Source organism: Humulus lupulus, chromosome 3 (assembly GCF_963169125.1).
Source record: "Humulus lupulus chromosome 3, drHumLupu1.1, whole genome shotgun sequence".
In the NCBI taxonomy this organism is placed as follows: Eukaryota; Viridiplantae; Streptophyta; class Magnoliopsida; order Rosales; family Cannabaceae; genus Humulus; species Humulus lupulus.
The window spans coordinates 32,150,248-32,162,521 of record NC_084795.1 but is presented as its reverse complement, the minus strand read 5'-3'; the positions used below and the strand labels follow the sequence as shown (position 1 = coordinate 32,162,521).

The 12,274-nt window shown below is 32.4% G+C and overlaps 1 protein-coding gene across 5 annotated transcripts; it reads left to right on the top strand.

The window, feature by feature from the left end:
* The first annotated feature begins 4,623 nt into the window (after positions 1-4,623).
* LOC133822466 (histidine kinase 3) lies at positions 4,624-11,402 on the top strand. Of its 5 annotated transcripts, none has more exons than XM_062254808.1 (12): positions 4,624-5,606; positions 5,707-6,156; positions 6,522-6,803; positions 7,045-7,214; positions 7,430-7,642; positions 7,927-8,113; positions 8,198-8,249; positions 8,362-8,591; positions 8,721-8,819; positions 9,050-10,173; positions 10,346-10,707; positions 10,802-11,402. In XM_062254808.1, the coding sequence occupies exons 2-11, from the start codon at positions 5,758-5,760 to the stop codon at positions 10,611-10,613; spliced, it is 3,024 nt and encodes a 1,007-aa protein (XP_062110792.1). In that variant the 5' UTR covers positions 4,624-5,606; positions 5,707-5,757; the 3' UTR covers positions 10,614-10,707; positions 10,802-11,402. The 5 variants fall into 5 exon arrangements, with proteins under 5 accessions (XP_062110792.1, XP_062110791.1, XP_062110795.1 ...); XM_062254811.1 differs by having other exon boundaries at positions 4,626-5,606; positions 5,789-6,156; XM_062254810.1 differs by having other exon boundaries at positions 4,626-5,606; positions 5,778-6,156.
* The last annotated feature ends 872 nt before the right edge of the window (positions 11,403-12,274 follow it).

Genomic DNA, 12,274 nt, shown 5'->3' with positions numbered 1-12,274 from the left:
GACAAATAGATTATGTTATTATCGAGATTTAAAGATATTGGTTAGTATTGCTTTGTTTAAAAGAAGAAATAACTCTTAAAAATTGAGAAATCATTCCCCAAAAAAATACAAAGAAAGAAAAGCTATACTCATTAGCAATTATTAGTTAAATATTGATAATAGATAAGTTTTCAATAATACATATAAATAGTGTGTACTAATATATATAAATTATGTTTTATGTTATTGTGAAAATTAATTATAAAATATTCGTTTATATGTATATGTACTAATTGATATTTTTATCTTAAGAATTTATTACTGTTTTTGGTTATTATAATTATTTTCCACCAAATACCCTCAACATAGTTATTATTATTTTTTGTCAGGAAAGACTATCATTATAGGAATAAAAAGAGAAGGATTACAAAATAGGATGGAATCTTAAAATAGTACATCAACTTAATTAGAAGAAAAAAATAATAATTGCTTCTATATTTTTCAAGGAGGAAAATATTATTTTTGTCTCTTATATTTTAACTAAACACAAAATTTGATTCTATATTTTGAAATTTTGTAATAGTAATTTTTTGTTTAAAAAATCTATTAAAATTATTTATCTCTTTCACCTAATTTTGGTGTTTTTTTTTCAAAAAATAAATAAAATAAAACCCTTTTATTCTTATTTTTTACAATTTATATAATTTTAATTAAATTGTTGCGTTTTTTTTTAACTAAGACTCAAATAATAATAATAATAATAATAATAATAATAATAATAATAAAAGGGGAAATATCAAAGACAACGTCGTGAGATTAAAAGTAATTTGAATTTTAGTTTCAAAAAACATAAAGTATAAGAGATCAATTAAAATTTTAATAAAATAAGAATATAAATATCTTTTTTAAATAATTGACCAAAATCAGGTGAATAATTAATTTTGACAATATTAAAAATTATAATGAGGGTTTTCTAAAACAGAAAGTCAATTTTTTTATCTAACAAAAATAAAACTAAAAATGATATTTTTCATTTTTCAAAATAAAATCATTGCTGACTAAAAATTAAGAAAACAAGTATCACATACCTTACACACCAACCACTGCTTCTTGCCGACCAAGACCAAAATTAAGGGAAGAAAAAAAATTATTGATTAATTTGATTGTTACATGTGTGGCATTACTTGTTGTTTTTTTTTATTTCTTTATTAAAAATAAAAGCTTCTTATTGTTCCAACTAAGACCCCAAAGAGACCTTTTTTTTGGTTAGGAAAATAACCTTTTATTACTGCATCTCAATTATCTATTTCAATTAATTGTCATTTATGAACCAACAACTGTGGTCAAAACTCAACCCTAACAACTAAACTAACTCATTAATATCATTAGTCATCTTACAACCCACAAGGCTATAATAAATTTACAATCATTTTAAATTAAATAATTGTTATTTATTTTTGTCAAATACTCATGTTGATGAATAAGCTAAGATAATACACATATATGATATAATAATACTAGATTTCAATTGTATAACCTTTTAATATTTTTACCCATATTATTGAAAAATAAGAGTTGTGGTCCAATAAGAGAACTTGTCCAAATCAATAATGATCTATACATACACAAATAGATATAACAAGTTCAAGGAATGAAAAGCCATACTATTAATATTAGCTGGCTACTTCATGAGAATTGAGATGTACGTCACTTTCTTCAAGGAGCTTTAGACAAGTCCTAGTTTATTTATTTTTTTTACACTACAACATCTTTTTTTTCAAGACACACATATTCAATTACTGAGATAATTTATAGTGAGGTTCGGTTTTATATCTCATTGATAAGAAACAATTAGATTTTTTTTAATTATATATAATATATTACGACCGTATTTATTTTAGTCCTAATCGACTTTTTATAAATTTTTAAATAAATTATAATACTGAAATCATAGTTCAGTTAGTCTAGTTTCCACACATATAAAATAAATAAACATGTGTACAATATACTATTTAAAATTTAATTTTGGTATCATAAATTATTTAAATTTTTTTAAAAAATTATAAAAAAATCTGTTATAAGTACAATAAACACCAATATTAAAATAATTTAGATAATAATTGATTTACTTGTCCCAAATATGATCATTCTAATCAAATATAAAAATGTACTTTACGACACATTTTCTCATCAATTACTATGCTAAGTTTTTTTTTTTTGACACATGCCACAAATTATTACTAAACTTACACGAATATGAACACCGATGGTTGAAAAAGTAGAAATAACATCATATTCTATAATAATAATACCAAAATTTTATTGAGAAAGAAAGAGGAAGAAATATATATAATATTTATTTATAAAATATTAATAATATTTTTTTATTTGTTTGGATAATCTGAACAAGTCATTGTAAGTTAGGAAGAAAGAAGGAAGCGGATAACACACAATGACAGAAGCCGACAAGGTTGTGTCAATATACTCTCTTTGTACACGTGGCAGAGAGATACAATGAGGTTTATCCTTTCCCCACTGCTGACACGTAGCTACCCAAAGCCATTACCGATTGTACACGTTGCAAAATATTATTGGTCAGAGCTGGCAAAATGGTGCGCTGACGTGGTACTTCGTTGTCAGTAAAGCTCTTCTTCCTTTCCCCCTATTAGATGACCCCAACCCCCCAAAAAAAAAAAAGAAAGAAAAAAAAAAAAAGTGGGTTGTAGTGATGGCCTAATCACTTCGTGACAAGCCTTGATTAAAGTGCTCCTAAGTCTTTGCCACTGCTTTTTCATGGAATTACTCTTTTGCCACTCTTGTCTTCTAACGACTTTCTACTGTTTTAGTAATTATCTTTTGTTTCTCACTATTGCCCTTATTTCGGTTCTTTTTTACATTTAGACCCCAGTTCCTTGTCTAACTTTTTCTGCTAAGAAAATAAAATAAAAATGAAGTCTTTCTTCATACTTACTGTGAGGTAAACTAACAATTAAAGCTTTAAAAAAAAAGATGCCCTTCCCCTAATTATTATTATAAAAGTTTAAGGGTTGGTTACAACTACATTTGGTACCATAAAATGTTATTTTATCATTGGTGGGGAATGAGGTTTACCTTTGTTGTTATTTTTTTATTATTATTTCTTAACTTGTTAAAATGAGTTATGGTATAATGATGGATTGTTAATAATAAGATAAAGTTACATACACGTCATCTATTAGCGTAATCATTTTTTCTTCTTTTGCTGGTTTTTTTATTAATATGAATTATTTCAATAATAATTCTAACCATTTTTAAAAATATATATATTTTATATCTCTTATTGTACATCATTAACACATGGAGTGACATATAAAACTCACACGTAATAGTAAAGAGGTAACATACGACAATTTATGAACTGTTTTTTTTCAATGATTTTATATAATTAAACTTTTAAATAAAGTGTCATTCTGAATGTGTGAGAATTGTGTGATTAGTCTAAATTAATCTAAACTAGGTGATGCATCATGATTAAGAATCAATAAGAGTGTTGTTCAAAAAGAAGAGAAAGATGATTAAGACTGATTTTAAGTAACCAAAGCAAGTGGATTAGATTCCAAAACAGGGTAAAGGAAAGTAGCAGCATTAGCATAATAACACCTCGAGAGGTTCCTATCATTGGGGTTGGGGGCTCTTTACCTACTCTTTTGACTATTTGTCCTTCTATGGCAATTCTTCAAAAGTATTGGGTATCTAATGCCATTTTTAACAAAAAGGAAGGAACCATGTTTATTATTTATTTATTATTAAGGCTTTCGATGTAGACTTCACCGCCAATGAGGTAGAAATTTACGTAAGGGGATCAAAATATAAATAAATAAATAAATTAATTGAGAGAAACCAATGACATAACTTTTGAAAAAAATGAAGAATTATAATTTTTTTTTTCCAAAATTTTAGATGCCCCCTTCTATACATGTAGCCCCGTTTTTATTGGTTTCGTTAAAACCTCTTAAAGCAAAATCCATAGTAAAAAAAAAGCTAAAAAAAAGGAAAAAGAATGTTAATGATATATTATTGAAATTAAGCATTAGTTATATAGGTCAGATACAATCATGAAATCCTGACCACCGAACAATATTATGAATAATATTGAGAGCATGCTTAGCTAAAATATTAGCTACCCCATTCACCAATCTAACTCTGTTTCTATTTAGGTGTACACATTCTAATTTTATATAAATTAATATAATTTCACAATACTTATTAATATATTTACTGAATGTTATGACGTGTGACAAAAGAGATATTTTTTTAATATTACTTTAAAAAATAGTATTTTTTGCAATTTTTTTTTTTACAAACTAACCCTATGATGATATACTTGATACTCTATCGAACATATTTGACATCTTATCAAACTTACTCTAATAATTTATCATTCAGATTGTTTTAGAAAAAAATATAATTTTTTTTTATTGAGAATGCATTTCCATGCAAGGGTACTTTTGTCAATATAAAAAAGTACAACCATTAGAGTTAACGACTTAGCGTGTAGAATTTGTCTACTTGGCACGGATAGCAGATAGAAAGAGAGAGATGTGAACACAAAGGAAAGTTGGAGAAAAAAGCAGTGTTTTCTGCTGAGTGGAACTATGCCTTTACTGCCTTAAACTTAAGTACCTTTTCTATTTTTATTTTTAATTGTTGATTAATATTTTAACAATTTTCTTTTTCTTTTTTCTTTTTTGGGTAAATTTTGTACAGAGGATAGACCTCATAGGGATAATGGCCTCTTCTAGCAGACATTTCTCCCACCGTATTCTTTCTCTATTTTCTTTTAAATTTTTCTTTATTGGCTTCTTTCTTCCAATTTTCTTTCTTAAAGGTCCATGAATCAACTCTTGTTAGCTCCTTTTCCTTTTCCCTCCTCAAACTGCTTCATCCACTACTGTTTCGAGCCATATTGTTTTACCTCCTGTGCAAAGATCATAACAGTTCAGTTTAGCTTAGCTTAGTTTGGTTTGGTTTTCTCAAGTCAGTCAAATCTCTAAAACCTCAACTCAAACACCCACACGCTTGAATTCTCCTCCTTGTTTTGCTTTCAAATTCAAGGCCTCTCACTCATTCACTCTCTCTTGTATGCTAGATTTCTTGTCAGATTCTTTGTCTGTGATTTTGATTAGTAAAACTTGGGAATCTTTGTTTGTCCCTTTGGCCCATTCCTTGTTCTGGGTTTTGGTTGGTAGTTAACAGGATAATATTAAATTCTGCTTGGAATTTGAAACCAGAATCTTTGGGATTCTTTGATTCTAAGCTCTAACTTGTGATTGTCTTGTTAATATTGGGGTTTTCTCATACATTTTCCCAAGTTGGTGTTATTTTGGGTGGATGGATAAGATAGCATCTTTGTTATAGTGAATTTTGGGGGTGGTGTTAACTGGGGGCTTTGTTATTATCCTCATTTCTTCTTCTTCTTCCTCCTCTGCCTCAAAGGTTTGATTTTCTTCTTCTTCCCTTAATTGTGTTGTAGCAGACATTTCTCTGTAGATTTGATAGTGGGTCTCTCTCTTATCTCTGACTCTAACTCTCACGCACACGCACGCGCGGGCACCCACATCAGATTACTACCTGGAATTAGCAAAGAGGTGAGACCCACTTCGAAATTGGTACTGTGACTTGTTTAACTTGTGTTGGTTACTGCTGTGGATGAGTTTGCTTCTTCATGTATTTGGGTTTGGTTTAAAGGTGGGTCATCTTCTTTGGGTGATATGTTGCTGGATTATATATGTGATTTCCATGAATTGGTTCCTTAATAGTGGAATTGTAGACACCAAGACTGGCTTGCTTGGTGATGGTGGCAAGGCATGCCTCAAATGGTGGGAGAAGATCTCAGGGAGCGTTTATAAGATCCACCATCACTGTTTCCAGTGTTTTGGGTCCAAAAGAGTCAGGAACATGTGGTGGAAAAGGCTTTTGGTTGTTTGGATACTTGGCTGGACTATTGCATCTTTGTGGATCTTCTGGTACATGTGCTCCCAAGCTACAGAGAAGAGGAAAGAAACTCTTGCAAGTATGTGTGATGAGAGGGCTAGAATGTTGCAGGATCAGTTTAATGTGAGCATGAACCATGTTCAGGCTATGTCCATCCTCATTTCCACCTTCCACCATGGCAAGTACCCATCTGCTATTGATCAGGTAGCTGGATCTCCTTTCATACTTGTTCAATAACAGTCCATCATTAGCCTTTTCTTTATAATTGTAATTTGGTCAATAATGGTATCTTTTATTTGTAGAGCTCAATCCGCTTCTAGACGCGAGCTATTTTGGGTCAATTAGGATACTATTAAGTCTTGTCTTATTCTTGTACTTAACCGGTCATTTGACTTGATTTTGGGGTTTAGCCAATATGTAAATTGGAGAATTTGTCAAGGGTTTATGTCAAAATTTTAAAGGTTTACTTATTTAGCTTGCGTTAGTGCTAGATCTGAGCTCCTTCTTTTTCTTAACTAGTTAGTGTTAGCATCTTTTGAACAATATAAACTAACTTTTAGAACCTGTAGACAACTTTTGCAATTTACACAGAGAGAACTGCGTTTGAAAGGCCTCTCACAAGTGGGGTGGCATATGCTGTAAGGGTCCTCCACTCTGAAAGGGAACAATTCGAGAAGCAGCAAGGCTGGACTATCAAGAATATGGATACCCTCGAACAAAACCCTGTTCATAAAGATGAGTACGCACCAGAAAAATTGGAGTCCGCCCCAATTCAAGAAGAATATGCTCCTGTCATCTTTGCTCAGGATACCATTTCACACGTGGTTTCTCTTGATATGCTATCGGGAAAGGTAATTTTTGTTTGTAGTTTTTGGAAATTTGTTGTCATTTTTTGATTTGGTCATTTTTCAATGATCTTGAATCAGACAGACTATGCAATGACATATATAACCAAAATGCTTGGATAACATTCTAACCTCGCTGGCCTCAAACTCATCTTTACATACAACATTTTTCCTTCTCTTCAGAAATTAGATCTCTTGATTTATTATCATATGACATTCTCAAAACTTTTCATATGCTGTATCACAGGAAGATCGTGATAATGTATTGCGTGCAAGAGCATCAGGAAAAGGGGTTCTAACTGCTCCTTTTCCGCTGATTAAAACAAACCGCCTTGGAGTAATATTGACTTTTGCTGTCTACAAAAGAGACCTTCCTTCAAATGCAACTCCAAATGAAAGAATTCAAGCTACTGATGGGTAAATTTCTTTTTGAAACTGCATACATGTTAACAGTATCTATCGCATTTCGTTATGTTCTAAGGTGTTTCGAAATCATACCAAAGTTTGAAATGGGATATTTTGGTTCATTTGTGATAGCAAAAGGGCTTTCAATTAAATTCGTGAATATTTGAATCAATTAGATCTAGTGACGATTTGCAATTAGTTTATTTATAATACTACTACTGTTGCAGGTATCTTGGTGGGGTCTTTGATATCGAATCACTTGTGGAGAAGTTGCTTCATCAACTGGCTAGCAAGCAAACTATACTTGTGAATGTGTATGATACTACCAACCACTCACAACCAATCAGTATGTACGGTTCAAATGTTTCAGATGGTGGGATGATGCACAATAGCCGCCTAAATTTTGGAGATCCTATGAGAAAGCATGAGATGCACTGCAGGTAACTGAATTAAAATTTCATAGTAATTGTAGGCTCTTCATTGATATCATATGGCCTCTCACTTTGGGGTACTACCATAGCATGACCAAAACATAGTAAATGTTATGTTTTCTTCATTAAAAGAAGGGTTGTTCCACATCTTTTTCATTTAAAACAAATGCATCATTACTTGTACTCCAACATCAGTAGATTTGTTTTGTTGTGAAGTTTCTATATGCAATTCAATGCTAGTTCAAATATAAAATGATCAAAGTAAATTTACAATTCCAAAATTTTTATCTCAGATTCAAGCATAAACCACCATGGCCAGTTTTAGCAATATGTACCTCCGTTGGAATTTTGGTGATAGCTCTGCTCATTAGTTATATATTCCATGCAACTGTAAATCGAATTGCCAAAGTTGAGGATGATTACCATCAGATGATGGAGCTCAAAAAACGAGCTGAGGCAGCTGACGTTGCCAAATCCCAGGTATCTACTATTTTTAATTACAGAATATACCTTATGGATTTTGCTATATGCATGTTCGTCTAATCAAACTTAAATCCCCTGTAGTTCCTTGCTACTGTGTCCCATGAGATCAGAACCCCAATGAATGGTGTCCTTGGTGAGTTCTTAGTTTGTTCTTTATTTGTTTTAATTTACATCTATATTTGAAACCAAACATAAGTAACTGAGCAAAGCTTGATATCTGACATCTAGTTCTTTTTATACTATAGGAATGCTACATATGCTTATGGATACAGACTTGGATATAACTCAAAAAGATTATGTCCGAACTGCCCAGGCTAGTGGAAAAGCACTAGTATCACTTATTAATGAGGTTTTGGATCAAGCGAAGATTGAATCTGGTAAGCTTGAGCTTGAGGCAGTGCGCTTTGACCTGCGGGCAGTTCTTGATGATGTTTTGTCACTCTTTTCTGGGAAGTCTCAAGAAAAAGGAGTAGAGGTACTACATGTTTCCATCCTCTCTTCTAATCCTTTGCTTCCTCTTGCAAACTTTATTTCTTCTTTAAATTATCTTTGTCTGATATTTGTCATTTTGAAACTTATATGACACTATTTGTTGGATGAGCAGTTAGCAGTTTACATCTCGGACCGGGTTCCCGATATGTTAATTGGTGATCCAGGAAGGTTTCGCCAAATTCTCACAAATCTCATGGGAAACTCAATCAAAGTAAGTATTTTCCAAGTTTGAGGCTTTGGAAAATTACACTTAACAAGTTATCAAAATACATTCAAATTGCAGCAATATCTTGTTATGAATTGTAGATCCATTCTTGTGTTTCAGGACAAAAAGATTAAATCAATAATATTGGATGAAGCTAACACTGTATTGGAAAAATGTTGTCTAAAATATGTTTTGTTTAAAATGTAATTATATTTGTTCTTCTGAAAATCTTGCAGTTCACAGAAAAAGGGCACATTTTCGTCACTGTTCATCTTGTTGAGGAGGTAATTGGCTCGATAGATGTTGAGACTGAAACCTCGTCAAAGAACACTTTTAGTGGTTTTCCTGTTGCAGATAGACGTCAAAGTTTGAGTGGATTTAGAGATTTTAGTCAAGAAGGATCTAGTTTTCATTTCCCCTCTGACCATATAACACTCATTGTGTCAGTTGAAGACACAGGGGTAGGGATTCCTTTAGATGCCCAATCTCGTGTTTTTACTCCTTTTATGCAAGTTGGGCCATCTATCTCCCGGACACATGGAGGAACAGGTATTGGGTTGAGCATAAGCAAGTGTTTGGTTGGCCTCATGAATGGGGAAATTGGTTTTGCAAGCACTCCAAAGATTGGCTCCACCTTTACATTTACAGCTGTTTTTACCAATGGTTGTTGCAATACAACTGATTATAAGAGTCAGCAAATCAACAACCAACCTAATGCTGCATTCTCAGAATTTCAGGGGATGAGAGCTTTAGTTGTAGATTTCAGACCTATCAGAGCGAAAGTTTCAAGATACCATATCGAGCGACTTGGAATTCATGTTGAAGTAGTTTCAGATTTAACTCAAGGTTTGTCCATGATAGGGAATGGGAAAACATTTATCAATATGGTCCTTGTTGAACATGAGATCTGGGATAGGGATTCAGGGGCTCAGGCTTTTGCAATGAAATTTTTAAAAGATGATATTGGGGTTCGTCCAAAAATATTCCTTCTAGCAAATTCTATTGGCTCTCCAAGAGCAGTTACTGGAAGTTTTGGTGTTTATGCTCCAATTGTCATCATGAAACCCCTGAGGGCAAGTATGCTTGCTGCCTCACTCGAACGTGCAATGGGTGTTAGTAATAAGGCTAATCCCCGTAATGGAGAACGTCCCAGTTTGTCTCTTCGCACTCTTCTTAAGGGGAGAAAAATTCTTGTTATAGATGACAATGGTGTGAACCTCAAAGTGGCTGCTGGTGCTTTAAAAAGATACGGTGCCGATGTGGTTTGTGAGGACAGTGGAGTGAAGGCACTCAAACTACTCAAGCCACCCCACAATTTTGATGCATGTTTCATGGATATTCAGATGCCAGAAATGGATGGGTATGTGATGGTCACTGTTTTTATTTAGACTTTTGATTTGAATATTGATTTAAGGGCAAGTACTTGGTTAGTTTATAATCTTATTGTATCATAAGAACTCCCTGCACTTGTCACTCTTATCCTTATAGTTAAAAATTGATATTTTTCTGGTACTAATTTTCTTCACCTATAGGTTTGAAGCTACAAGGAGAATCCGTGCAATGGAAGATGATTTTAACAGTCGTGTTCATCGTGGAGATATTGTGGAAAGTTATGAAAATAGAAGTTGGCATGTGCCAATTTTAGCCATGACAGCAGATGTCATTCAGGCTACGCACGAGGAATGCTCAAAGTGGGGAATGGATGGCTATGTCTCCAAACCATTCGAAGCTGAGCAGCTTTATCGTGAAGTCTCACAATTTTTCCAGTTTGCTTCTTCGAATGGGAATATACAGGGATAAAGGATTTGTACCTGTGAGATGCAGAAGGCATAAGAACAAGCCAGCGCTTCAAGAAATTCAGGAACACTTCATAAACCCGGATTTCTTCCCATGAGTAAGTTCGCCACCCAAATTCAGTTAGTGCATTCAATAATTTTTCAATTACAAGTTTGTTGAATTTTTGTTTTCTCGTCTTTATTTTTTTCCAGAGATTGCTTTCTGGTGATAGTGTACATAAGGGTCCTGCTTGATTGATAGATTGGGATTAGAGTGTCTCTGAATCTTTTCTACGAGCCAAAGGTCAAAGCAGATTATTTTTTTCCATGTAAAGTTACTCTTCTCTCCAAGCCTTTCACTGAAGTTGGTAATCTGGGATTAGTTGAATTCCAGTTCAAAACTGTTCGACGAACTTCGAATCCAGAATTTCTTACTTGGAAGTGACAGAAAGAAAATACAATGACTTGGGGTGTACCATACAACTTAAGAGAACAAAAGATAGAGTCAACGAAAAAAGAAGTCACCCTTTTATCTGAATTTAGTGTATCTATCTTAGAAGGATGATGATTCTATAGAGAAAGATTCAATTAGAGCTTTTTCATTTTGTAGGGGAACTAAGGGGGAAAATGCAACATGTATATTTGGTTACAATAAAGAAAATGTATAAATCATCTTTAGCATAGGATAGGAGTTCAATTTCCCCTAGTCTTTTCTCCCTAAAAAATTCCAAAACCAAAACTTTATGTTACCTCACAAGAATTGATGTAACTTATACAGTTGATGAAATTTGAGATACTTTTAATTCTTGTGTTCCTCTCCTCTGTAACTTGCTATACATAACGTTTTATTAGTCAATTATTGCTTGATAATATGACTGAGAAATTTGACTGGGACAATGCTTTGGTATTATTATATGTTACAAGCGCCATTATGGACGGTTTATAAGAGCTTCCAATTGTCATACATTTGACATTAACATTCTAAGAATCAATCTAATGACTTGCACTTGTTTTATCCCACTTACTAGTTACACTACTATTACCAATGATACATGTACTCAAAATATGCATTCAAACATTATAGACAGTGATATGGTATTATATTTTAAAATAGTGTCTTATAGTTTAATTAAATGTGATTAGTTGACATAAATTGTTACGTCACTAATGTTTTGGTGTATATTTTGGGTGCATATATTATTAATCATTTTTTTTATAAGGGGTCCTTTTGCAAAGTGATTTTCTTTAAAAGAAATTGGTGAAAATAGCCTCTTTTTTTAAGTGGTTTTGCACTTTGGCTACTTTTGATAATTTTTTGCAAAATGGCCTCTGTCTAAAATTCGACCAGTTGTCTAAAATTTTCGACCACCTGTCTAAATTTTTGATTAGCTGTCTAAATTATGAGAGACCATTTTGCAAAAAATTATTAAAACTAGGCTGAAGTGCAAAATGACTTTAAAAAATAGGTTATTTTGCCAAGAAGCCTTTCTTTTAAAGTCATTTTGCACTTTAGTCTAGTTTTGATAATTATTTGCAAAATGACCTCTGATAATTTAGACAGCTAATCCAAAATATTAGACAGCAGGTTGAAAAATCCAGATAACCAGTTGAAAATTTTAGACTGCTGGTCGTATCTATAATGTATGCTTTAATTTAGATTTTAATTATGATGAATATTTGTGGTAA

What these genes read in the sequence shown, in the direction of transcription:
- LOC133822466 (XM_062254807.1), top strand. Translation starts at nt 5,668, where the DNA reads ATGAGTTTGCTTCTTCATGTATTTGGGTTTGGTTTAAAGGTGGGTCAT. An exon ending in ACCCATCTGCTATTGATCAG is followed by an intron (nt 6,157 to 6,521) that starts GTAGCTGGATCT and finishes TAGAACCTGTAG; the next exon opens with ACAACTTTTGCAATTTACAC. An exon ending in CTGACGTTGCCAAATCCCAG is followed by an intron (nt 8,114 to 8,197) that starts GTATCTACTATT and finishes AATCCCCTGTAG; the next exon opens with TTCCTTGCTACTGTGTCCCA.